The sequence below is a fragment of the Lottia gigantea genome (genome assembly GCF_000327385.1).
Source record: "Lottia gigantea unplaced genomic scaffold LOTGIsca_52, whole genome shotgun sequence".
Taxonomy (NCBI): domain Eukaryota; kingdom Metazoa; phylum Mollusca; class Gastropoda; family Lottiidae; genus Lottia; species Lottia gigantea.
In genome coordinates this window covers 1,689,290-1,714,134 of record NW_008709781.1, presented here as the reverse complement: position 1 = coordinate 1,714,134, position 24,845 = coordinate 1,689,290, and the positions used below count along the sequence as shown (strand labels likewise).

At 32.5% G+C, this 24,845-nt stretch overlaps 2 protein-coding genes across 2 annotated transcripts; one reads left to right on the top strand and one right to left on the bottom strand.

The window, feature by feature from the left end:
- Positions 1-71: 71 nt before the first annotated feature.
- LOTGIDRAFT_234557 (hypothetical protein) lies at positions 72-10,284 on the top strand (the record flags this gene model as incomplete). The annotated part of the gene is made up of 5 exons (XM_009062662.1): positions 72-141; positions 2,103-2,429; positions 3,572-3,904; positions 8,531-8,636; positions 9,062-10,284. 5 exons carry the CDS (start codon positions 72-74, stop codon positions 9,093-9,095), a joined length of 870 nt encoding a protein of 289 aa, XP_009060910.1. The 3' UTR covers positions 9,096-10,284.
- A 2,576-nt stretch (positions 10,285-12,860) lies between these two features.
- Positions 12,861-19,307, bottom strand: LOTGIDRAFT_234556 (hypothetical protein; the record flags this gene model as incomplete). The annotated part of the gene is made up of 8 exons (XM_009062661.1): positions 12,861-13,743; positions 14,005-14,357; positions 14,660-15,070; positions 15,282-15,571; positions 15,862-16,053; positions 16,264-16,600; positions 16,829-16,915; positions 19,270-19,307. 8 exons carry the CDS (start codon positions 19,305-19,307, stop codon positions 13,403-13,405), a joined length of 2,049 nt encoding a protein of 682 aa, XP_009060909.1. The 3' UTR covers positions 12,861-13,402.
- Positions 19,308-24,845: the final 5,538 nt, after the last annotated feature.

The following is a 24,845-nucleotide window of genomic DNA, read 5'->3' as shown; positions in this document are numbered from 1 at the left end:
GCCACGCCGACATTGACGAACCATTTGCTCGCGGGCAGCATTTTACATGTCGCCGCGGGCCGCACGAAATCATGTCGCAGGCCGCAATTGACAGGTTGCACAGGCCTGATTTACAAGATAGTGCTCTTATAAAGCTCTGGGGTAAACGATAAGCTACAGACAGACAATTACTAGATAGTGAAACTTTAAATCCTTAAGAAAAAGGACGATAAAGAGAGTCAAAAGAATGAAAAGTGCGACTAAAAATAAGGATATCAAACAATCTTTTGCTAGATAAAGCTCCATGATAAAGGATAATAATACAGTAATCTTATTTAGGAAGAGTTAATCAAAGTGACTAACATCAACTTACTCTACATCAATATAATATAAGAATTTCAATAATAGTAAACTAAATATTAGTGGGTGATTGACATGTTGCGGGGTAATTTGTTACAAGTTTTGTTTGTGTATTGATCTCAATGATAACAGAAAGCTACAACTCGACCTAAACAAATTATCCGTGACACTTCCTACAGATATTCCAATTGACTTGAGAGTTACAATGAACTTGAAGTATCAGCATATGATTATTAGTTTCTTGAGATTTGAAAGGTTGCTTAAAGAAAAATGATATAGCAATAATTCTTAAATAAAAAACAATATAATTTAACTATTAGAATTGTGAAGTATGACCAGGTAAAGCACAAGACAAAATTGGAAAGTTGATAGAACGTACTAGCTAGATATGCGAAAGAAAATTTCTCTGATGACATTTGCTAGAATAAGGCATCCCCCTTAACCGGGATACAATCCTCTTAATCATTTATCAGATTTCCTAAGATCAATTGATTGATTGTGTCTTGGATTTGAAATTTGATTGCAGTTTCTTTTCAGAAACAACCAGATTGGGTCGATTGAGAGAATACTTTCATGATGGCAATGTGTTAAAAAAATCTGGAAACCTTTCGCTTTTAAAAGATTATATAGTTAATGGGTATCACTCCTAATCGATTCGTTTTCATACTTGGGGTTACAGATGCAGTTTAATAGAAAGACGTTAAGCTGTAAACTGTTTTTGTGGTCATAATGCCCGAAGATAACTCTTTCCGATCGATGCCCAATTGCAAACAGATAGATTGATAAACGAGGCGGTAACAGTCCTCTGACTCCCACTCCTACGCCTATCAGAAAGATGTCTAGCTGGACTGGTGTAGTAGGGTCGCGCAAATGATCATTTGTGAAATTCTGTTTACACCACTTACAGCACATATATACGACTTCGTTAAAGCTTTCAGACGCGTGTGTTTTGCTGGAGACTAATGTCAAATCCTACATTCAGGACGTCCATTGTCTGTCAAAGATCAAATCTTGTGGCATTTGATTTGGCATGGGTCAAAATTACTTGAACTCATTTAAACCCTGACAATTGGAATACATTTTCAGTCGGGAGACAACTTGACTCTACTGCTGAATCCAATGTAACGATATATCTATAAGATACAAACCACCTCGTTCCTTCTAATGTTTTCTAACCAATTACATCAGTTGATCATGACAAATTACCAAGGTTTTGATACAGATTACTCTATCAAGGTGACAGCTTTGCAAGACGTAACAAATAGTTCTCAATACTTGTTCTTACAAATTCTCTTCTTACAAAACATTTTTTAGCTATGTAACTCTCATTATTTAGGCTGGTAAAAATTCTCACTGGTATTTATTCTGTCAGTCTGAATTTAGGATCATTGTAAATTCAATAAGAGTTTGAATTTCGTACATAACAGAAAATTAACTTTTGACGTTTTTGTAGTTTCAATAACATAAACATTTACAATAATTTGTGTATTGTACATACATTTCATTCCTTGGCAAGTTATTGTTTAAATACTTGGAAATATAATCGCAACGTTTAGATGGACCACGATTTTCCAATTGTTCTTTACCATTATGACTGTTTTCATTTGTAGCCGCACGAAAAGGGGCCCAGATTAATGATATGGTAGAGCAGAAAATACTTATGTGGACGTGCAAGTTGTGGACACTAGACCACATACACAATTAGAAACGAGTACATATATATCATACTACATTTATAAACGATCTTCAATTCTCTTTTTCAGGGAAGGCGATGACAACAGCTGATTGTGGTGCACCAGCCTTGGTAGGAAAATCACATACACTGGGTTGTGAGATATCTGGTGAAATAACCAATGGAATCAATTGGTTTCGTGGTGTGGAAAAAATAATCACATGTTTCAAAGAAGGTTTCTGTATTTCTTCTAACCGTGAAAAATACCAAGTTTTTCCAGAAGCCCACTCTGCCACCAGTCATCAGTTTATTATCAATAAAATAACAGAAGAAGATATGGAAATGACCTGGTCGTGTGTTGATGATACCAAACTTTCTCCTACCATGTCAGTCTCTTCTAGCTGCAAGATTAAGAGAGGTTAGTAACATTAGAAATTTACACTGTGCAATAGATAGTTACCCTTTTCATCCGCACTAATGATTCGGTGTTATATCCTTTGAACACCGCAGTTCTATCACCGAAAGGTTAAAGAAATGATATCTGAAATAAGATGTCGCTTGAATAATATATTCTGGCAAAAAGAAACAGAGCTAACTTAATTCTGTTTGTTATTATATGAGACATACTAAGGAACTTTATTCCCGTGCATGAATTGCAATTTGAGCTTAACCTCGCGGTTGACCTACTTCTCTTTAAGCTCTTAAATGTAATCTTTCTTGTCGTTCGCGCTAATATGTTGTAATCGAACGGTTAGAACAAAAATAAATCAATTTGATGGTTGTATTTACATTGTGATTAGGGTTTATTGGTATTAAGCGTCTAGCAATTGGAAATCAATTGATACAACTATTACTTCTAAATATCTATTCTACACCTTGCTTTAACCATCATGGAACAAACTGCTACAGGACACTCCGGCTTAAAATACTATTAGGTTTTGTGAAATGATCGGTTGTAATCACTTCATAATGAGAATGGAATTACATAGAACAGAATAAGCTATTTCCCTTTTGGCTAGACATCAGTTTCTTTGTTAATCATCTGAAACCATTTTTGTTGCGTTGTTTCATATCACACATACGTTCTACACATTTGATCAACCTTGGCCTTGATATTTGATGTTATGATTCTTGGGTGTTTCAAAACAATTAACTTGATCCGATTGCGAAAGATTTTTATGACGGAACATATTTAGAAATGGTTACAATACCATGATTCACAGCCATATCGTGTCATTACTTAGAACTTGAAATCACAGGATATTTCTATTGAGATATTGTGCAGTGATGATGGTCATCTCTATTGCCATATACACAGTGTAGTGTATCTGGAGAGTATCTAGTTTTAGCTTTACCATAGGATACTCACACACACTCCCTTAGTTTCCCATCGTAATGTTGAAGTCTCCATCCATCTCACAGCTAAGTACTGTTTTGGAAGCCGACTTTGCGGAAACATCTTGATCCCCTGTCCAGGAATGAAACTACCATAGTATATGTTTGGTGTTGTACTATGTTAGCTATCATGTAATTTGCTTCATTCAGTTTATTATATTATAGAATATGACATTGTGACGACAGCTGATTGTGGTGATGAGGTGGATGAAGGGAAACCTCATGTTTTAACTTGTAGGATGAGAAATCCAATAGCCCATGGTATCACATGGTTCAGGAACAGAGACAGCGTCCTCATTTGCTCAAAAGACTTGAAATGTGTGGTTCCTGTGAACAAACAAGGACTGTATGCCTTCTCATCAACTAATAACCTCTCGTCCATACTTCTCATTATTGCCAGTGTATCGGCGGATGATCTTCAACATTCCTGGTCCTGTATTGTTGGATCATCTTATCCGCCAACCATTCCTACATCATCAACATGCAGGCTTAAACAAGGTACGTAACTCTCATTACAATAATCATTATTTATTCTTGGTTTATCTCATAGAATCTATATTAACTGTACTATTTCTGTTAAGACTGACAAAGCATGAATTATTGAAGTATAAAGATTAAACGTCGTTTTTCTTTTTGTTTTATTTTACTTTCGAACCTTTACAAATTATTGCTTTTATGATAGCGGTTTGGAACTCGACTGGAGAGTTCTACATATACTGTAGCTGAACTGGTTTTAAAGGGATTGTAAACAGGTGTTCTCAATTATGTATTTGTATGAGAATGATAGCACCAATTTCCACCATTCCAGTTTCCAATCAGACATCTGTGGTTCCTGCAATTCCACTAAAACTAAGTGTTTGATGAGGTCACTAATTGGGCATTATGTGATACAACCTTATTTCGCAATTTGTGACGTAATAACTTAGCTTTAGTGGAATTGCAGGAACCACTGACGTCTGATTGAAAATTGGAATGGTGGAAATTGATGCTTCCAGTGTCCCCGATATAAATTTCAGATAACCTCTTTACAATCTCTTTAAAGGAAAGCCATGTCATGAAAACTAGAACAAATGCTTGGTAAACATGTAAATAGCCAGATGATTAATATGAAACGTGTGTACTTGACAAGTTTAAATTTGTCTTGTCGTTTCCACTCCTGATTGGAACACCGATGTGTCACAGATCGTACTCGTACGTCACATTGCCATTAAACCCCCAGCTATGGAGTTTAATATATTTATCTAAAGGCTGTTTCAATATTGGAATGTCAGTTTATGGCTGTACTTCAGCACGAAAACAAGCTTGTAGGTGTACCGTATTTCTTTTACTACATTTCCTGCTTATAATAGCTTCAACTACCACAGGGATTGGTTGAACCAATTCCACGACCCCCAAAAATGCTGAAGAGCATATGTTAAAAAGAAATTCCCGGGAAAGGTGCCCCACTTGCCACTGGTTCATGTATAAAATTCTTCATCAGATGCCCTCGAGCACATTGCTCAAAAAGTGAAAACAAAATTTTGGCTGATAGACATGTGGAAACAATTCTTTTTTGATCAACGACAGTGTGAATTGTGTTTGGTCGAGTGAAAACTTTAAGCTGAATCGTCAACAGCGTTTCAATCATCAGCTCTTCCCAACCGGAAGTACCTTCATATTTCTGTGGTGTTTAAACTCAAAATAAACAATCTCATTTAGGCGTAAAATACTTTAATAAAAAAATCTAAGAACGCAAATTTGCCTGAAGGTTGAGTTGATTTATTAGCACAGTTGACTTCAGAGTCAATTAGAAAAAATCTTGAAATCAATGAAGTCAGTTTTAGTCACGTGACTGTCAGTCAATGATTATTATTGAAGCATTACACCGATCAATAACCTAAAGTAACCACAAAAAGGAATTATTATATTTTTTCTGGCCAGATTTTCTCTGGAGAATTATGTTTGTCACATTGATAAGCTTTTTGTCTCTGGAAGAATTTCTGTACTAAATGTAATTATGATGATAGCTCTTGTGGCCTGCCTATAAAAACTCGAGCCAAAAACTTATTCTGACTGAAATTGATAGTATAGTGTATTATGAATCTTGTTAACAGTCGAAATTTTCAACTTGACTCTTCAACTTATCCAAAGATGGTCGTGCAAATAATTGGATGTCATGAATGGTAATTTGAGATTGACGGTTTCCCTCTAGTGGAGCTGATTGTGTCCGATGAATGTCATATTTCACTTTTTTCACAGTTTATAGAATCTATGTGAAAAAAATATAAATTGTATTAAGATAGGTAACTGCTTATAACTTCCACCCAATATAATTCTATTCTGAAACTGTAAAATAACATGAAATCAAGTCATTTATAACTCTCAATAATAGTATAGTTCCAATAAACATTCTATCAATATAATGTTATTTTATAATGGCTTCTTCAGGAAATACATCATCTGTTTATCCATCTGACCTACATCCTCCACCATTATTGCTGTTTACTTTCACAAAACAGTTTATAGAGCAGCATATTTTATTTGACTATCTCCGCTGATTACAAGACTAAAGTTTTATGACAAAAGACGGTTTTTGAAAAAAAGTGAACATGCCCATTTTATTTCGCTTTGGAATATAAAAAATTTCTTGCATTTAAACGTAACTCTTTCCCTAGAACATCGTTTAGATGTTCTTCCGGTAAATCAGTTGCGGACTAATGCGAACATATTTCTGGAAAATTTTCTTAAAACTTAAATTCCGACTTTTTTCACCTTGAGCATTCTCCGAACTATCTATCTTCTTTCTTTAATATAAAAATTGTCATGGTGTAATTTATTATCTAAAATGGTAGCTATATCGATTTAGGCAGCTTAATTGTCAATTTTTACTAAATTATCCAGACTGCAACTTTAAACGACTCAATAGCTATGTTTATTGTCGTTCCATTTTCCAGTACATACTACAAGTGTGTGCGTTTTTTAATAAAAAGTGCAGTGTAAATTTCCGGTGTTTGAAACTACACTCCGGTAACTATACACTGAACGCTTCTGTAATCATACATTGAACAAAGAGACATAATTAAAGTATAACGATTGAAATACAATCACTCAATACGTACAATTACTAGCCAGTTTTATATAATCAAGTATTTTATTATAGTAGTTAATACACATACTGATTACAGTAAATGATTTATTATCAGTATCAATACTAGACCTGCTTATTTCACTACCGATATGATTTATATAGTTAGAATTCCTGCTTTAATATCATTTAATTATAATGGGAACCCGCTAGACTGTATTGCTGTTAGCAGTCCATCAATTAAACCTAATGTTCTTTATAAAAATCTCGTATTCTATTGACAGTCTCGAGATCACGTCTGAAGGAATTTTGGCGGGAAATTGGTACACCGAAACTTTAATTTTGGCGGGAATTTGGTACGCCTAAACTTTTATAATAGAGATTGGACGTCTGCTGCATGTGAAAACCTTTTATTACTCTTGGAGTATTTGGTAGACCTTATGTTGTTTCTTTCAAAATATGGAATTGCAAGTTAGGAAACAGTGGAAGAAGGTGGCATTTAATGCATCTAAGACATTGGCACTTAAATTTGTGAACAAATGAAAATGAATATACATGTATACGATTGGACAGCAAAAGGGGATAACATATTTCGAAGTGAAGGCATGGCCCAAGGAAGTTAGCTCATTGTATAAGTTTCAAATACATGTTATATTATGTAGGCTGCATGCCATAATGCAAAATATCTCAAAGGTTTAATTCAATCTACAAAATGATCAGCCTTGGAAAAATGACGGGACAGTGACAGATTGAAACATACTAAAACATGGCCTTCCAACGCAAGGCTTCCTAATTCCGTAATATTCCATTAGGCCTTCTCTTAAACATGCCAGTAATGCTTTCTCATTTCTTTTTTGAAATAGGGACAATGACATTGAAACATTATTGGCTTTATTGGCTGTATTGGTTATGTGTTGATTCCCTGAATCGTTTATTTGAATCGAAATACTTAAAGCAAACCTACTAAATTGAAGTGTTCTTAGAAAAATGTTACATTGTAGGATCCAACTTAAATTTAGCTCTGTCAATTGAGTAGGGAAATGGACACTAGAATCTCCGCACATATTTTGTCACTATCAATTCAATTTAGGTAAAAAGACTCATTAGGCCTATAGTCAGTAAATTAGTCGGGATTGTTTGGTGTTGGTAGTGTCATGAGAAATCTAAGTAGTTATGGTGTATACCAATCTAATGAGTTTACCAATAAAAACTACTAAATTTAGTTTCTGGTATAAAAATATAAACAGGAGTAAAAATATATTAAACAGGACAGTCACATTGATTTTTGCCTCCAGACTTGGTTAAGCTGGCTAAAATCAATTGTATCTCTTTCACTGTTTATTGTCAATCATTCTACACTACTCCTGCTTACTCTTAGTCCATTCTGGTATGTTCCAGAGGAAATGTCAACCGCCAGAGTGACGCCTATGTCTGGAAATTATGGTTGATGCTCTCGATAAACTTATCAGGACATATATTTAATTATGATCGGAATTGGGAACAAATAATTTTGAAATCCATTATATAAGTAATGTAAAATTGACACACAGTTTAAATTAGAAAGTTTCGGAACATCCCTTTCTAAATAAATTTGTTGATGCCATCCAGCTATGCTACATCTTCACAAAATCAAGCTACATTTATTACGAACTTCCATCTTATACCTTGATTGCAATAGCCACCTTTCTTGTATCACGGAATGCATCGATTTGATTGGATGGTACGTCCAGAATACAGCTAATCAAAGCCCTCGACAGAAAGACTGTATTGTTAACAAACTTTTTTCTAGAACTGAAATTGACCGGTATTCGCTAACGTACAATCCAACCAAAATCACAAACTTCCCAGATACACAAAAGGTGGCTATTGCCGTCAAGGTATAAGGCACAGTTCATAATAGTTTGAGGTTGTGGAGATGGCTAATCTAGAGCCAACAGTGTTCTATTACCATTTTTTTAGTTGCCAGTCGGACAACATAATCCATCAATTAATTTGTCTGGTAGTGGTAATAGCAGTCATTTAAGTATAAAATGACTATTGATATCAAATCTGTATTTCAGCCCATTTATCTGGATGTGAAACGGCCCTAATAGTGGTTATTATCCTGGCTATTATAGCAGCGTTTGTTGTGGGCCTTAGTGTGTGGTATTGCTGTAAAACAAAACGGTAATTAGTCTAATATTTTATAGCATGGTAGAATCAGATTATCACTTATTTCATTAATCTAAATTCTCCAATACCCAGTACGATAACTAGCCACAAATAATTCATTATCTTCCCACGTTTTCCATTATCGATGGCTCTGATGATTTCTAATAGTCGACAATCTTTGATCGTCTGGAACAACCTGGTCATTATGATCGAATGCCTGCCCGTTCTGCTCATTGTATGTCGCTTCTTGTACCCACCAACGACCACTATGACAGAACATCTTGATTCATTTTTTTTTTTGCTAAATTCCAAAGAAAACAAATCACGTTTCGCTATAACTTGTATTTCAATGATTTGTCATCTTTCTAAAGTATTCAGAATACAGTCATGTTTCTCTGCTGATACCAATCAGCCGTATATTCGTGATTTTTTTCTTTCAGATTCGAGAATTCTGAAAACCTGCAATCCGACTGACAGAATGGTGGCCTCAATATCAAAAACCCAGCAGTAAAAGCGGAATAGGAATGGTAATAAGGTGGAAGATGAACAATTGGAATCAGTTCAGTTTTTGGAGGAGATTTGGATTATTCGTTCACTTATGAGTTGTGAAGATTTTAGAAGCTATGAACGATCATCATTTGGCGTCTGCAGGATTTTTTTTATGCTATACTTTTTGATATTGAGGTCATTTTAGTTTTAACGACTATTTATTGATACGGGTTCAGTGTAACATAATATTAGTTAAATTGATCACAGACGACTTCGGTATCAGATCGTGAATTTTTTTTTTTAGAAAATATGAAGTTTAATTATAAAATTTGGTTGCAAACGATCTTCAGAATTAGATGGTGAAATAACTACGTGTTCTTACTACACGTAGCGATATCTACTCGTTTTTAAATGAATGAATACAATGAATATAATGAAATTTAATCCAAATTTTGTATAACTTGTACTTAATATTGTCGATAGTGTGTTAATTGAAAATATTGTTCGACGGACAGCTAATAGAAGTTGCGCTGAACCCATATCTACAGTAATTAATGATTTACATCTAGTTAGTCTTTAGAAACTTCCAACTTTAAAAATTTTGTCAATTTAGTATAAGAGTTTTGAATCTATCATAAGTAGTAGGTGTATTAAAACAAAAAACGCCAGGATTGTATATTACGTCTTATTTCGTCTACTTGTTAATTTTACAAAGCTAATTCCTCACTTTAATAAATGCAGTGAACTATATTATTATGAAGCTGTAGGTACCATATACAACTTGCAGGAATTTAGACGTCGCAACTTAAGTAAAAGTGTTACTACGAGGGCACATATTAATTCCCCAAGCATTATTATTACAGTTATTACTAACTAAAATCGACCCATATTTTTAAACATTTTTTAATTATTTGTCCTTGTTACGGTTGATTATAATGGCAAGTAACTTAGTATTATTAATTATGGCAGCTGATTAGAAATCCTACAGCTGAGTTTGGATTTCTAGACATATTAAACCAAAAATCATAAAGCGGGTTTGTGTAAATCGTGTTGCCTGACATGCCATGTTCATAATAAAGCTACAGCAGTTAATTTCTAGCCTATTTATAATCAATGTCAATGATTTATTTGCTTTCATTGTTTGTTTGAACAGGAAACCAATTTACATTCAGTTCTGTATCTTTATAACAAGTTACAAGCATTTTCAGATTTTCTTTAATTTAGAAGTGAAAAATATCCTGAGATTGCCCTTGTATTGAAAAATGTTTGTGTCCATCAGAAAACTGCCAATGACTGATCATTAGATATAGGCTACCGTGTAGACAAGGCTTATCATATAAGCATTTAAAAAAAAGAGACCTGACTTGCTATGAACACATACAACAAAATGGCAATTATTAATAAAGTTTCTATCACAAGGGAGGCCACTCTAGATCAAGCTTTGTATGTGCAATACCAATGTTTTGAAGTATTGGGCTTTATTCTTTCACTTGCCCTATTTAGCAATAATCATTATTTACCTTTATCTATTATTTTATTTTTTGTTATTCAAGTTTTGAAATACAATGTACATAGAGTTTAACGAAATAATTTATGTCGTCAATGTTTTGTAGTAGTCCAAACGTATCCGCGTATTTTCATTATTTATTCTTAAACGTATTGTTTAATAAGAATAGTAACAAAGGTTGTGGTATTAAAGTAGAGGAAATTATTACTGCTAAAAAATCGACATTATCAAAAAATATTCTTTCTAAATCATAGAAAACCTTTCAGTTTCTAGAAAACAGTAGTCTAGCCCTTTGATTTATATTGCAGAAATACAGGCAATGCAAAATATAGTTACATTGGCATGGTTTGGAATGTTTTCTCCTTTCCGGAAGTAGATCATTTTAATATAAGCTAGTTTATCTATGTATAGGGATTTGCGACCTAATTTTGTAGACGTGACTATGCAAGTTGCATAAATTTCAGATATAATTTCAAAACACAACATGCAGAAAGTAAGAATAAAAAGAGAGTGTAATGGACTTGATCTGCAATATAAAATTCTTCCAAGCGATATCTTCAATGTTATTTATTCATTTATGGACCTCATATTTCACTCAGGTAGACAGTAGTTATTTAGCAGACCGGGTGATGGCTCTGAATATATATAGTAGAATAGAGCTTTATGTGATCTCTAGTGAAATAGCTATCAGTGTTTCTGTATTATAACAAAATGCTATGTATTTAAAGTTTGCCAGACAGACAGAAATAACATTCCATTTTCAATTATGCCGATCAAGTGAAATGAATGACGTAATGAATGATTCTTATGCATTTAGTTTTTAAACTGGTTACTTCACTACTTATAAAATCACATCGGCATCAAAATAAAATTTTTTAAAAACAATGTATGAGAGCCATGCAGACATTACTGTGTTTGTTAACAGTATGACTTTTTGATTATAAAATCAAATATTATTTTAGAACTTTTAGCAGTTTCTTTGTAACTAACTATTGTACAAATCAAATTCCAACTACATGTACTTATATTTATGAAAATCAAATCTGAAGCTACTATGGGGAATATTCTCAATACTGATATTTAAGTGTATGTATTGTAAAATGGTTATCGAATGTTATTTTCTATATTTCGTCATAAATTAGATAATATTTATATTGTTATTGTTTAGATTATATTAGATTGTTATTGTTATTAATATAAATAGATCTCGTGACAGTCCCTTCCTACCCAACTATCTTTATCCACCCAGATTCAGTAGAGTTTTCGAAATTTAGAATAGACCAATTAGGAGGTAGAGACAAATGTAAATACTTACAAACCATCGATTGTAGATGAGATACAAATAAAATTCAAATTCGTAAATCAGAGATTTAAGAAACATGTCATTGTGAAGTTGCGTTTCTAAAATATGATATGAAAATTTAAGTTTCTTGAGATAAGAAATACATTTAGTACAAATTTGTATTGGCAAATCAAATTTTGAAAATTAATATTTTAATTTATTTGAATTACGACAGAAACCAGACCACTATTGTATTGAAGTAAGTTTTATTCAACGTTTTATGTTTATGGTAATTAGTATTTTTATATTATATTATATTGTTAATAAAATTTCAAAGTCATAATTTCCAATTTTTTCTGTAAACCATCACATTGTTCAACGTACGATCCTTTTCATTTGATTTGACAGCTGGAATTCAAAAACAAGAATCTTGTTGTGATCTCCTTTGTCACAAAATATCCTCATTCAGCGGTGTGTTCCTTAACGCTTGGTTTTCCAATTCGTATTTGTATTCAGCTTGCATAATAGTTGATAAAAAGACCTACACTTCCAATCTTTGCAATGATTTTAATACCATGAGGGGGTAATGCTTCAGATACCTATGTTCAATTGTGTCATAGACAAAGATACAAGAAATTATGCGTTATTTATCATTTTTGAATGTGTTGGATTTGCGGCTCGGATACCATCAGTAATTTAGAGCTTTTCATTGGGAAATTTATCAACCATAACGATAGTTTTTTGTTTCAATACTCTTAAATTGTATCAAACGATCAATTAAGTTCACGAACAGTTAATACCTGCGTAAGGTGACACTGATATTGTGAAAACTGTAATTTCTTTCCATATGAAAACTGTAACAATGCATGTACGTATTCCTGGATTTTAACTGAATTTGATTTTGATTTTGATTTCTTTTGAACGCCTAATTAGTTATGCTATTCCATATTAAAACACAATATTATAAACAAAAATTTAATATACCATATATTAATGAAGACATTATTTACAAACATATATTTAATATCATTAATATATTATTTGGTCAATATTTAAAAGCACTTTCTATCACAATGTATAATATTTAAATTTCAGCAGTTTAAAAAGGCATGAGTTGACAACAAACTTTTTTGGACGGATAATTTATCACAGGCACACATCGAATAGATAATAATATTAACATTTACAATCAATACATGTAATTACATCTAATTTTGGCGAAATTCTAATTCATTTCCTTTCAATTTTAATGCGCGGCGCATACGAATTCGGTAAAGTAAGCTCTTTCGAGCAAGGGCAGATTTCTGAACCAGAAGCCTTTTACATGGCGTTTAAAGAAACCACGATCTAAGCATGATATAGAAATTAGTAAAATTAGCCAGCACACAAATTGCAAGTTATGTCAGATGTCAGAACTAGTTTGATAGATATGGAATACAAGGAGATGATTAACTTCAATCCAAGTGAAAATTAGATGAAATGATGAGAAACCAGATGAACGTCTTAATATACACTGTTATTTAGATATTCTTCTGTCAGTTCTTTATTGTCATGGTGACAGTGTAAAATAATGGCACCAATATCTGGTCTTCCCATAGACCCAAGCGCCGACACTAATTCATTTACTGCTGAATCACGTTTATCTTTCAACTTCCGTTTCCAATAGAGGAGGATCTTGTACGTTACATCTGCCATTGTGAGACCATTAGATATTGCGTCAAAGCCTAGACCAGTGATGGTACTGTCAGGTAAATCAAGGTGTACTGCCAGTGTCAGTCCCTCTGGAACCTTTCTGGATAAATTCATCAAACTCTTTCCTGTTATAACTCGTGCTTCTCTATCAACTACAAAGATAGGATATGAATAAGTATAAGTGATTACCAGAGTACAAATTTGCATTTGGATTTGTGGCTCTTTGACTGCTTCTAATATCCACCATAATGAATAGGTAATTATTAGGCAATGGAAACTGAAATGTCACTATCTAACGTAGGGCGTTAGTAGGAAGAAATGTGCTTCCAATACAATCTATCAGCAAGAAAACTATACTGGTACAAGATATTTTAAGAAACATGATTCTATGGTGCTGACAAACTTTAACTTACTTATTCGTGGCTTCTTGGTAGATTTGGTCAACCTATCCATAACTGAAGCAGATATCGTTTTAATTTTCTGTACAGGTACAACTGGTGGAGGCTTCTCTTCTTTTATTGGTTTTAATTCAGGTAGGTCAAAGGTTACACGTATTTTTTCAGGTTCTGGTTCTGGAACGAACTCTGGTTTGAAGTAATTCTTTACTGTGTCTTCGTCAATGACGAATTCAAACCTGATGGTTAGTCTCTTTATTAGTTGTTCGTCTTCTATTCCAATGGGTACCAGCTCTACTACACCAGACAATGTGTTCTCGTCATTTTTCAATGGTTCAAATTCAAATTTTCTATAACTCTCTGGTAAGTGTCTGGAAATGAAATGAAATGACAATTTTCTAAAACAAGTATACGCAGAGAAGAGCTCGAAAGTTCAAACATTGTTGTAAACAAACATTATATACGGAATGTATCGGAAGCTGGGTATTTCCCCCTATCAACAATGTATCTCTCCTGATCAGTCAATAAAGTGAAAAACGATTTTCCATTTATATAGGAAGGCTACCACTTTGATGAGTGGACACATTTGATTGATTCAAAAAAAGTATCTGATATGGGTGATTTCGACACGAGGGCGGTTGAGAGATTTGTTGGTTGTTATAATAGTACTTACCTGTAATAACACAATTCACTATTATCACTGATATCACTATCATTAGTTATCTTAATATCTGACCCGACACATATTTCCCAACTTAAACCATCATATATATCAAAACCTTCTGGTTCCACTGGTTTGGTCTCTTTAGGTGGTATATACCGTCGACTGTACACTCTCTTTTCTTCAACTTTAGGTACAACTTTTACTTTATTGATGACTTTAAATCCTCGGTCTTGTCTATCGGCGATTCTTGATTTAGCTTTATGTTCTGGTAGACATTCGACCACCCCTTCCCAGGACTTCTCCTGTAGTGATAGATAGAGAACAATCTCCCCTTTATCAGTATCATTACTACCTTCAACAAATCGTATAGCTTCTCTTAATCGTGGTTTTCTCTCTGGATTTGATATTGCCACACAAAATCTGAAATAACAAAAACGATAAAGCGTCATATTACAAAAGTGTTTAGTTCGTTGGTCTGTTCCTTGATTGTAGGTGAAAATTTAACATTCAACTACTGGACAATTTAGACAAAGTAATCAATGGTGCATGGTATTGACAATGAGGTTGAACGATCTTATTAGCTTTTCATGATCATAATGATGTTGGATGTCATAAAGTGATTGTGACATACCTTCCCAAAGATTTGACATCAACAGAAACAGTTGTTCTGGTAAATTTTTGATGAGATTCAACCAATTCCCAAGCTGAGCCATTTTTCAACAGGACACCAACATTCGGTTCCTGTTCTTTCTCTATTTCTATCCCAGAAGGCAATGGTAGTTTTACTGTGACTGAACGCCGGAAGTTACAAGGTATGCTGGGTATTATATCTATGAATTCTGTTGTAGTTACTAAATCATTACATTCTCTTGCGTGTTCTTTTTTCACTTCTTCTAGTTTTTCTTGTGGTATTGGTAAAATCTGTAATCAATGAACATACCGAATATTAAAATTGAATAAAAGGTGCCTTGAATCTCCGACATTCCGGGCTGACAAACACCATAATAATAGGAACTAATTAAAAAAAAATTATGCCACATTAAAGATGAAATGCACATAGATGATAATAATTATTAATCTTGGATAGTAATCAGAACAAGCAGCCAGACATTGCAAACAGCTGGTGTGTGTTTCTGAATCAACGAAACATGTTTAGTCGATTAAAGTCTTCTGAAAGATAGTCTTTTGATAAAAATAAATAGTTGATATACCTTGATTGCACATTGTAAATTTGATTCGGTAGCTTTCCTGGGAAATCTACAGCTGATATAGCGGCTAATCCGGGCATTGTGTAAACAACCTTGGGACGTAACGTTGAAGATCTCCTGTTTGCAGGTAAAAGTAACGATAAATTGTCCCAGACGATCTAATTCCAACTCAACACTTGGTGGCTTGGTATCACTCTGTTAATGATATAAAGAAAAGATCTGATGGCAACTGGAAACTAAAAAAGATAGACATTGGTCACTAACCCACATTAACTTCTATCTATGTTCTACAGCATATATGCAGACTGACACATTACGCGAAATTCTCTAAATTATTTGTTCAATTCCGAGCACGGGACGCTTGTCTTCAAACTAAAAGTTCCAAATATTCCAGTCGTTACTTACCTTTTTGAGAAAACCAACATCAACCCATTCTAGTTCTCCGCGCCATTTTCCTTTCACGTTTATTTCGCATTTATCATTTTGAAGAGGGTAATATGGTAGCTGAACGATGATTGGTGTCTTCATTATGTGAACTGATGACGTAAGTTTAAATATTTCGCTGGTGATATGTTCGTCTGCTGGTAATTGTGGACAGTGGCGCCATCTTGTAGAGGGAGATGTGACTTGACATGTGATGCTTTCTTTCTTATTGAAGTTGCCTTCTGGTACAGTTAATTTGGCACCTAGCGGTAATCCAAAGTTCCCGCCTTTCTTTCCTGGTTGGTACGAAGCTTTCAAACTGGAAAAACAAATGGAACACTCAATGATACTTCAGTCACTTGGTTCAACGAGTCCCTATGGTAGTTGAGCCACTGGTCAAATTCTGCAACAGATTCATTTAGTAACCAAATGCGTCATGTCAAAATCAGGTATGATCCTTAAGACAGAGGGCACTCCACGATTTAATGGTTTATTTTATCTATCTTTGAAATGAACGATTTGTTACAGTAATAATTCTGGTACTTACTTTGCCTCCTCGACTAAGCGAGGATGTTCTGTACCAGTTGATACATTACAGCTTATATCTTTCTTCATGCTGTCTACACTGTCACTCCTGAAATGTTACAGAATAGGTTTTTGAAACAGCCTTGTACAACAGTCAAACTATGGTGTGGTACTATAGTATAGTGTGTCCTAGTTATCCGTAATCCCATGAGTCGTCGACCTAGCGATAAATCGAAAGGTATAATCTGTAAAAGATAATTTCTAAAAGAATTGACTAAGGACCAACTGGTAGAAAGTCCTCGGATCATTAGATGCTACACTTTAATCATAGGTATTTCTCTCTTTCTTTTTATTTCTCTCTTTCCTTCTTGTCCGTGATCTTTCCTTATTTCGAGTCCAACGAAAAAGTTTTGATGGACATTCAATATAAAAAGACTTTTGAGAGACTAATAAGGTTATAAGTTATATCTTTGTGTAGGTTGAATACAGGTTTATAAACATAATAATTAAAGTATTTACTAAGCTTAACAATAGACAAAACTGTTATTATTTCTATTATGGTTTATCCTATACAATATATACTAATATTAATATTTTATTTGGGTATATTAGTCATTAATACTCCTGTTGCTATTTTATTGAATAGTCTTATCGACTGTTACATTACGATAAACAATAATCCCACCCCCCCACAAATCGTAAAGATCCAGTCCTTCAGCCTTTCTCGTAATTTAATGCATAGGTAGGCCTATCTGTTAAATTATATAACTACGAAAAGGCGATATAGCGAAATAGACTCTCAACACTAATAATAAACTGAATTCCACAAATGAAACCACAGAACAGATTGATCATTAAAAAGCGCAACACAAAAAGATTTTACCCCATTGATGTGTTTGTCTTTCGGCTGACCGATTGGCACATATCAAAGGTATGACGAGTTTAACCAATAGTATAAATTAAAGAGGATCGCTTGACCGACTCGCTATGTTGAAATATTGTATTATGTAAGTAATAAAGGGTATAAGTATGAAGGTAAGAGGGCGTTTGGAAATCGGATACAAATATCAAAAACACCGCCTCAAAATCCTATATGATGTCTCATTACAACATTCAAGCACTATTCTAGATACCAAGTTGATTATTCGCTTTTGGTGTGACTTTTGTATAGTATGGAGTGGGATTGTTTTTTTTAATATGATGGCTAATTAATCTCTAAAGTAAACCATCTCCTGGTTTTGGTCCTGGTTTACAAAATGACAACTTTGTATAATACTACATTAGATTATTTGCCAGACGCTATTGGCTTGGTTTTACACCACTTTAAGTAAAGATATTCATCAAGCATCAATGTCGAAAAATCACACCTGCGACAATGGCGATGTCATGCACTTATTATAAATATAATCTATTATATCAATGAGAGGCAACGTTATATGTTCGTTTTATCACGGTTTTCACACCTGTTAAACTGACAAAATATTGATTTGTTTAAATATAATCTCAGTAGGGGAGTTTTCATTTGCCACTTAAAGAGGTTAATAAATCATCTTATTAAAAAATATTCAAAATTATAGCGTCACTATTACTATGGTGAGGAACGCCTTGGTTTGTATTCTTGATAAAGAATTGTCGAGTCTATATGGTAACTTTATTTGAACAAAAAAACTTTTCCTTTTCGTTTGCTTGTCATTTATAAAGCAAATATGTGGCGCTGTCATGCTTCAAACAAATGTTGAATTGAAAGCTCCAAGATCAAGTCAATTGAAATTAAAGATCTCAGGCAACGGTTTGGATCTGAGCAAGCACCCTGTGTAAAGCTCTGTAAACTTAGTATACAGAGACATTACTGCACATAAATTACTTCGTGTGTTGTTATCTGTTATGTATATTATTATCATATCATTACTAAGTATGAAAAAAAAACTCATTAAAACATTCAGTATGGGTCACGCCCTTATAGTGTTTTATGCCTTGTTAAACAACACTTATAAAACAAATATTAGATATAAAAAGGTACATTAAAGGCTCTTATAGCAGGCAATTTGATAAATAAAAAGGTAATTGACTAGATAAAGGTCCCTTTTAAGTTCACTAAGCAAATAATTTAATGTTATTTTTCTGTAGATTGCACAACTGTCTAAATAAGAAATTGAAAAATTATTTAAGTTCAAACAACTGATTAGAAGTCTGTTGTGGGTTGAATTCAGATTAGGATTATAAATGGTTAGCTACCTCGACTCAGAACAGAAAATTGAAATTTTAACAAACAATTTTTTCCATTTTGAAGAGTTTATATAGATTATATTGGTCATTGGGTATATTTATTACACACCAATATGGTATGTCTGTGCTGGTGAACAGAGGTTATAACTTATCAACAAATTTCATCGAAAAAAGTTATATAAATATACAGCAATTATTATCACTAATTTAAGATATTCAAGTTAATAACAAACTTACATTTTTTTCTTTTTAATACTAGGTTTCCTGGACGCCATGTTTTCCGGTCGACAAATATAAATACACGGATTGCCAATAAGAAATATCTTAAATATCTTCTCTACACTTCAATGAACATAACTCATACTAATATATTATATTAATTCGATCACACTATTGTATTGTTCTATATTTTAACCCAGATATTTTGAAACTGGAGACTTTTATGACACAATACTTCATATACTTCATATAAAAAATTCAATACGTCATATGGCATTTTAAAAAGTACAGAAAAGTGCAGCCAAAGTTATAATTGTATATTAACAAATGATGGATGTCTTTTTTAGTTTACTCAGAAAACTGACACATGGAAACCCAGGTCTTCCCTTTTCGACATAAAACACTAAACACAACATAAATATTGAGACATTTGAATGGAACATTCAACACAATCTAAATATTGAGACATTAGAATAGAACATTCAAGACAATCTAAATATTGACACATTAGAATAGAACATTCAACACAACCTAAATATTGACACATTAGAATAGAACATTCAACACAATCTAAATATTGAGACATTAGAATAGAACATTCAACACAATCTAAATATTGAGACATTAAAATAGAACATTCAACACAACCTAAATATTGAGACATTAGAATAAAACATTCAACACAACCTAAATATTGAAACATTAGAATAGAACATTCAACACAACCTAAATATTGAAACATTAGAATAGAACATTCAACACAACCTAAATATTGAGACATTAGAATAGAACATTCAACACAACCTAAATATTGAGACATTAAAATAGAACATTCAAAACAATCTAAATATTGAGACTTTAAAATATAACATTCAACACAACCTAAATATTGAGACATTAGAATAGAACATTCAACACAACCTAAATATTGAGACATTAAATTAGAACATTTAACACAATCTAAATAATGAGACATTAAAATAGAACATTCAACACAACCTAAATATTGAGACATTAGAATAGAACATTCAACACAACCTAAATATTGAGACATTAAAATAGAACATTCAACACAACTAAATATTGAGACATTAGAATAGAACATTCAACACAACCTAAATATTGAGACATTAGAATAAAACATTCAACACAATCTAAATATTGAGACATTAGAATAGAACATTCAACACAACCTAAATATTGAGACATTAGAATAGAACATTCAACACAACCTAAATATTGAGACATTAGAATAGAACATTCAACACAATCTAAATATTGAGACATTAGAATAGAACATTCAACACAACCTAAATATTGAAACATTAGAATAGAACATTCAACACAACCTAAATATTGAGACATTAGAATAGAACATTCAACACAACCTAAATATTGAAACATTAGAATAGAACATTCAACACAACCTAAATATTGAAACATTAGAATAGAACATTCAACACAATCTAATTATTGAGACATTAGAATAGAACATTCAACACAACCTAAATATTGAGACATTAGAATAGAACATTTAACACAACCTAAATATTGAGACATTAGAATAGAACATTCAACACAACCTAAATATTGAGACATTAGAATAGAACATTTAACGCAACCTAAATATTGAGACTTTAGAATAGAACATTCAACACAACCTAAATATTGAGACATTAGAATAGAACATTCAACACAATCTAAATATTGAGACATTAGAATAGAACATTCAACACAACCTAAATATTGAGACATTGAAATAGAACATTCAACACAACCTAAATATTGAGACATTAGAATAGAACATTCAACACAACCTAAATATTGAGACATTAGAATAGAACATTCAACATACCTCAAATATTGAGACATTAAAATAGAACATTCAACACAACCTAAATATTGAGACATTAGAATAGAACATTCAACACAACCAAAATATTGAGATTTTAGAATAGAACATTCAACACAACCTAAATATTGAGACATTAAAATAGAACATTCAACACAATCTAAATATTGAGACATTAGAATAGAACATTCAACATACCTTAAATATTGAGATATTAGAATAGAACATTCAGCACAACCTAAATATTGAGACATTAGAATAGAACATTCAACACAACCTAAATATTGAGACATTATAATAGAACATTGAACACAACCTAAATATTGAGACATTAGAATAAAACATTCAACACAATCTAAATATTGAGACATTAGAATAGAACATTCAACACAACCTAAATATTAAGACATTGGAATGGAATGTTCAACACAACCTAAATATTGAGACATTGAAATAGAACATTCAACACAATCTAAATATTGAGACATTAGAATAGAACATTCAACACAACCTAAATATTGAGACATTAGAATAGAACATTCAACACAATCTAAATATTGAGACATTAGATACTCAATATAATCCAAATAAAACATAAACCCAAACTTGAAAATGTTTTCAAATAGGAAACTCAACCTTTTTACAATAATCCTTGCAATCCGATTATTCCTTGCAAACTTTTATAAAATATTTCAAAGCACATGGTAAAATTTTTGACATAGAAGCAAAACCAAATCAACGATTTCTACCTTTCTATTAAAGAGTGGGATATATTGGCGAGCTAGAACACAATTATTTATCAGATAAACTGGAGTATTTTCTATAGTTATCAAATCATAAATTGTTGTGTTGCTCAACTACTTTTTAATATATTATTTGTAATATCTCGTATACAATGTTCTGTTTTAATACAGAAATCCTTTCATTCCGGTCATTTCATTTTTCGGTGTTTTTTTTTTAAATCTAAGTACTTTCTACATATTCAATATATATTTATTAGTATTTCTCGTAGGAAAATATTTCTGAAAATGTATTAAAAATATAGTTTTAAGTCATCTGAAGACAATCTGAAACCAGAACCTTTTTCAAACAATTGAAAAAAAAAATAAGTACAGAATTGTCAGAAAACATTTTGGCTTATTCAATAAAACTCATTTCTGATTTCTGTCAAGTCTTGTCTAATATTAATATATAAAATTGATATGAACTTACTGAATGTGGCCGGTATGGGTCAACGTCTATACTGACTGAACTCACAGCAAACATAATATTGTGTCCATTCATATCTTAGTGACACATAATAACACTACACCTTCCTGTACTATCGTATAATCCGATTTCACCATTGATTTGTCAGTCTAGCTGGACTGATCTCAATAGCCATTAACAAGTATCAACACACCTTTCTCAACACCGTTACTATATTATAAATAGTATATTATATTTAAAACTAGCTGGTCAGTTATTGACTATCTAATCAACCGTGTCCAGATTGATAGTGAAATTAATATGAGTAATAGTTTATAATTTATCCTACAATTGTTTGTTGTATGGTAACTATTATTGCATTGCTATTTGATTTTCTTTTTTTACTCTTCTTGGAAAAATGTACTTTGAATAAATACATCTATAGATGTCTATAGATTAAAACAATACCTTAACATACATATTTCATCCAAATGTTTAAAAATAAAACAGAGAGGTAGATATACAGGAAAGCAATTCTTTCTCTATACGCAATTGTTTCAAGATCATTGCAAACAGCCCGATTACCAACTGGCAAAAATTGCTGATTATAATATATTCAATATTCAGACATTGTCAAATTAGATCGAGGGCTTACAAACAATATCGACATTTCAAGGAGGCAAAAATGAAAACTATTCAAAGATTTTAGGAAGCTAAAACCAATGTCAACAACCAGATGTCAGGGTGGAGAGGTGTAGGGCCTATATCTAAAACTAATCGTTCGTCATGTCGACATCTCAATTCCCAGATAGGAAGGACATAACTGAAGACAGTCACTGGCAATCAAATCTGTAATTCAATCGTAATGCCGACGACCACTTTTCAGTAAGGTATGCTTGTCTTAATTCCACGATTTTACCATCAATGGGTCATCCGACATGACGGCATACCATTATACAGATGGAATTTGGAATAACTGAAGACACCTACTGGCAAATTTCAAAATCTTTCAGCATGGAACCTTAACAGCAAAATCAATAATCTGATTTTCAACCACATGAGGGCTCTCAACTTTTTGTAGCATGTTTAATCAAACTAAAGTTTTGACCTAACTTTCTCGGAAGTGTAAAGTAGGTGAATACAAACCAGAGAGAGAAGTAATAAATGAGATTTTACCGCCACGACGAGTTTTGCAGGTATTCTAACTGAAGCAAATGAGATTAGTGTGTCAAGATCTAATCTAATCATATAAAATCCAGACAACAATCTAACTATTATAGTTTACGTTAATCAATACAGATTATAGTCCTCGGAACAATGTGAACATTATAATTTTATTCATTAAATGTTTTGATTTAATTTTCAGCCATTGTCTCGAGTTAAGCCCCAGAGAAATGGTGTAAAGTCTATAAATCTAAGTCTATTATTCCAAGTTTTATAAGCCATTGTCCAACTTTTAATGGTTTCCTGAAAACAACTTTTGAATCAGGTCAACGACTTGAACATATATATTACTTTATATCAAAATAACATTAAATTAATTGTTTTAAAGAAGGTTATTCTCGGAAGTAGGTCTACTGGTGTCCATCTTGCTTCATAATGAAACAACAATCTTGTTCGATAACTTTCTTCAGCCATTATAAAAAGTTCAACAACATATAATATTCTTTTTAACTTTAAAAATAAATGATTCTAGCAATTTTTCGTTTTCCAATTACTTATTTTTCATGATTACTTGGAGAACAATTATACCAGTGTTCAATAGTTCAGAATATGATAATATGAACTGCTCTAAGGGAAAATATACTTTAGAAATTCGCAATTTCAGATTTCCTTTTATAGATTCATTACTTTAAAATGTTTGAACTTTGAACTTTCCAGTCATATCATAACGTCTGATAATGTTTAACGTTAAGTAAGAGTTAGTAAATTTCGTGAGTAAGAATAATTCCGCTTATTGAATGAGAAACAATCGTCAGAATTGAATATCACTTTCTTACCTTTCGTCTTTATTATGAAGAGTTCGTCTCTTATCAAATGGTTTTAAAGTCAAGAGTGAACACAATAGATACGAATCAATCAAAACCCAAATTCATGACCCATTCTGATGTTTAGTGGGAATGAAATGAGATACTAAAAAATCAAGATTACACGATAGGACTAGATCTGAATTATGTCCATACAAAATCTGTAATTTGATAATAATCCCTACGGACGAGCTAATCCATAAAACAAACTGTACTAATGAGAAGACTTTTTACTTTCGCTTTAGATTATAGGCAGATTAACAGATTATCGTTACACTAATCTTAATTATCAAGGTTTAGATTTCACTTTATGAATAGTTTTATGTATTTGGATATTGACATACCAAGATACAATCTGTTATTAATTGGGGCATAAAGTTCAGATTTCATGATGTGCTTTATCTTTTGAGTTATTTAATATCCGTGGACAAAACATCTAATTCTCTCTTTCAAGAACATTTCAGAGTCATGCAGAATTTTGAAGATCAACCCGGCGAATCGAGCTCTTCTAAAAGCATGTTTCTTCC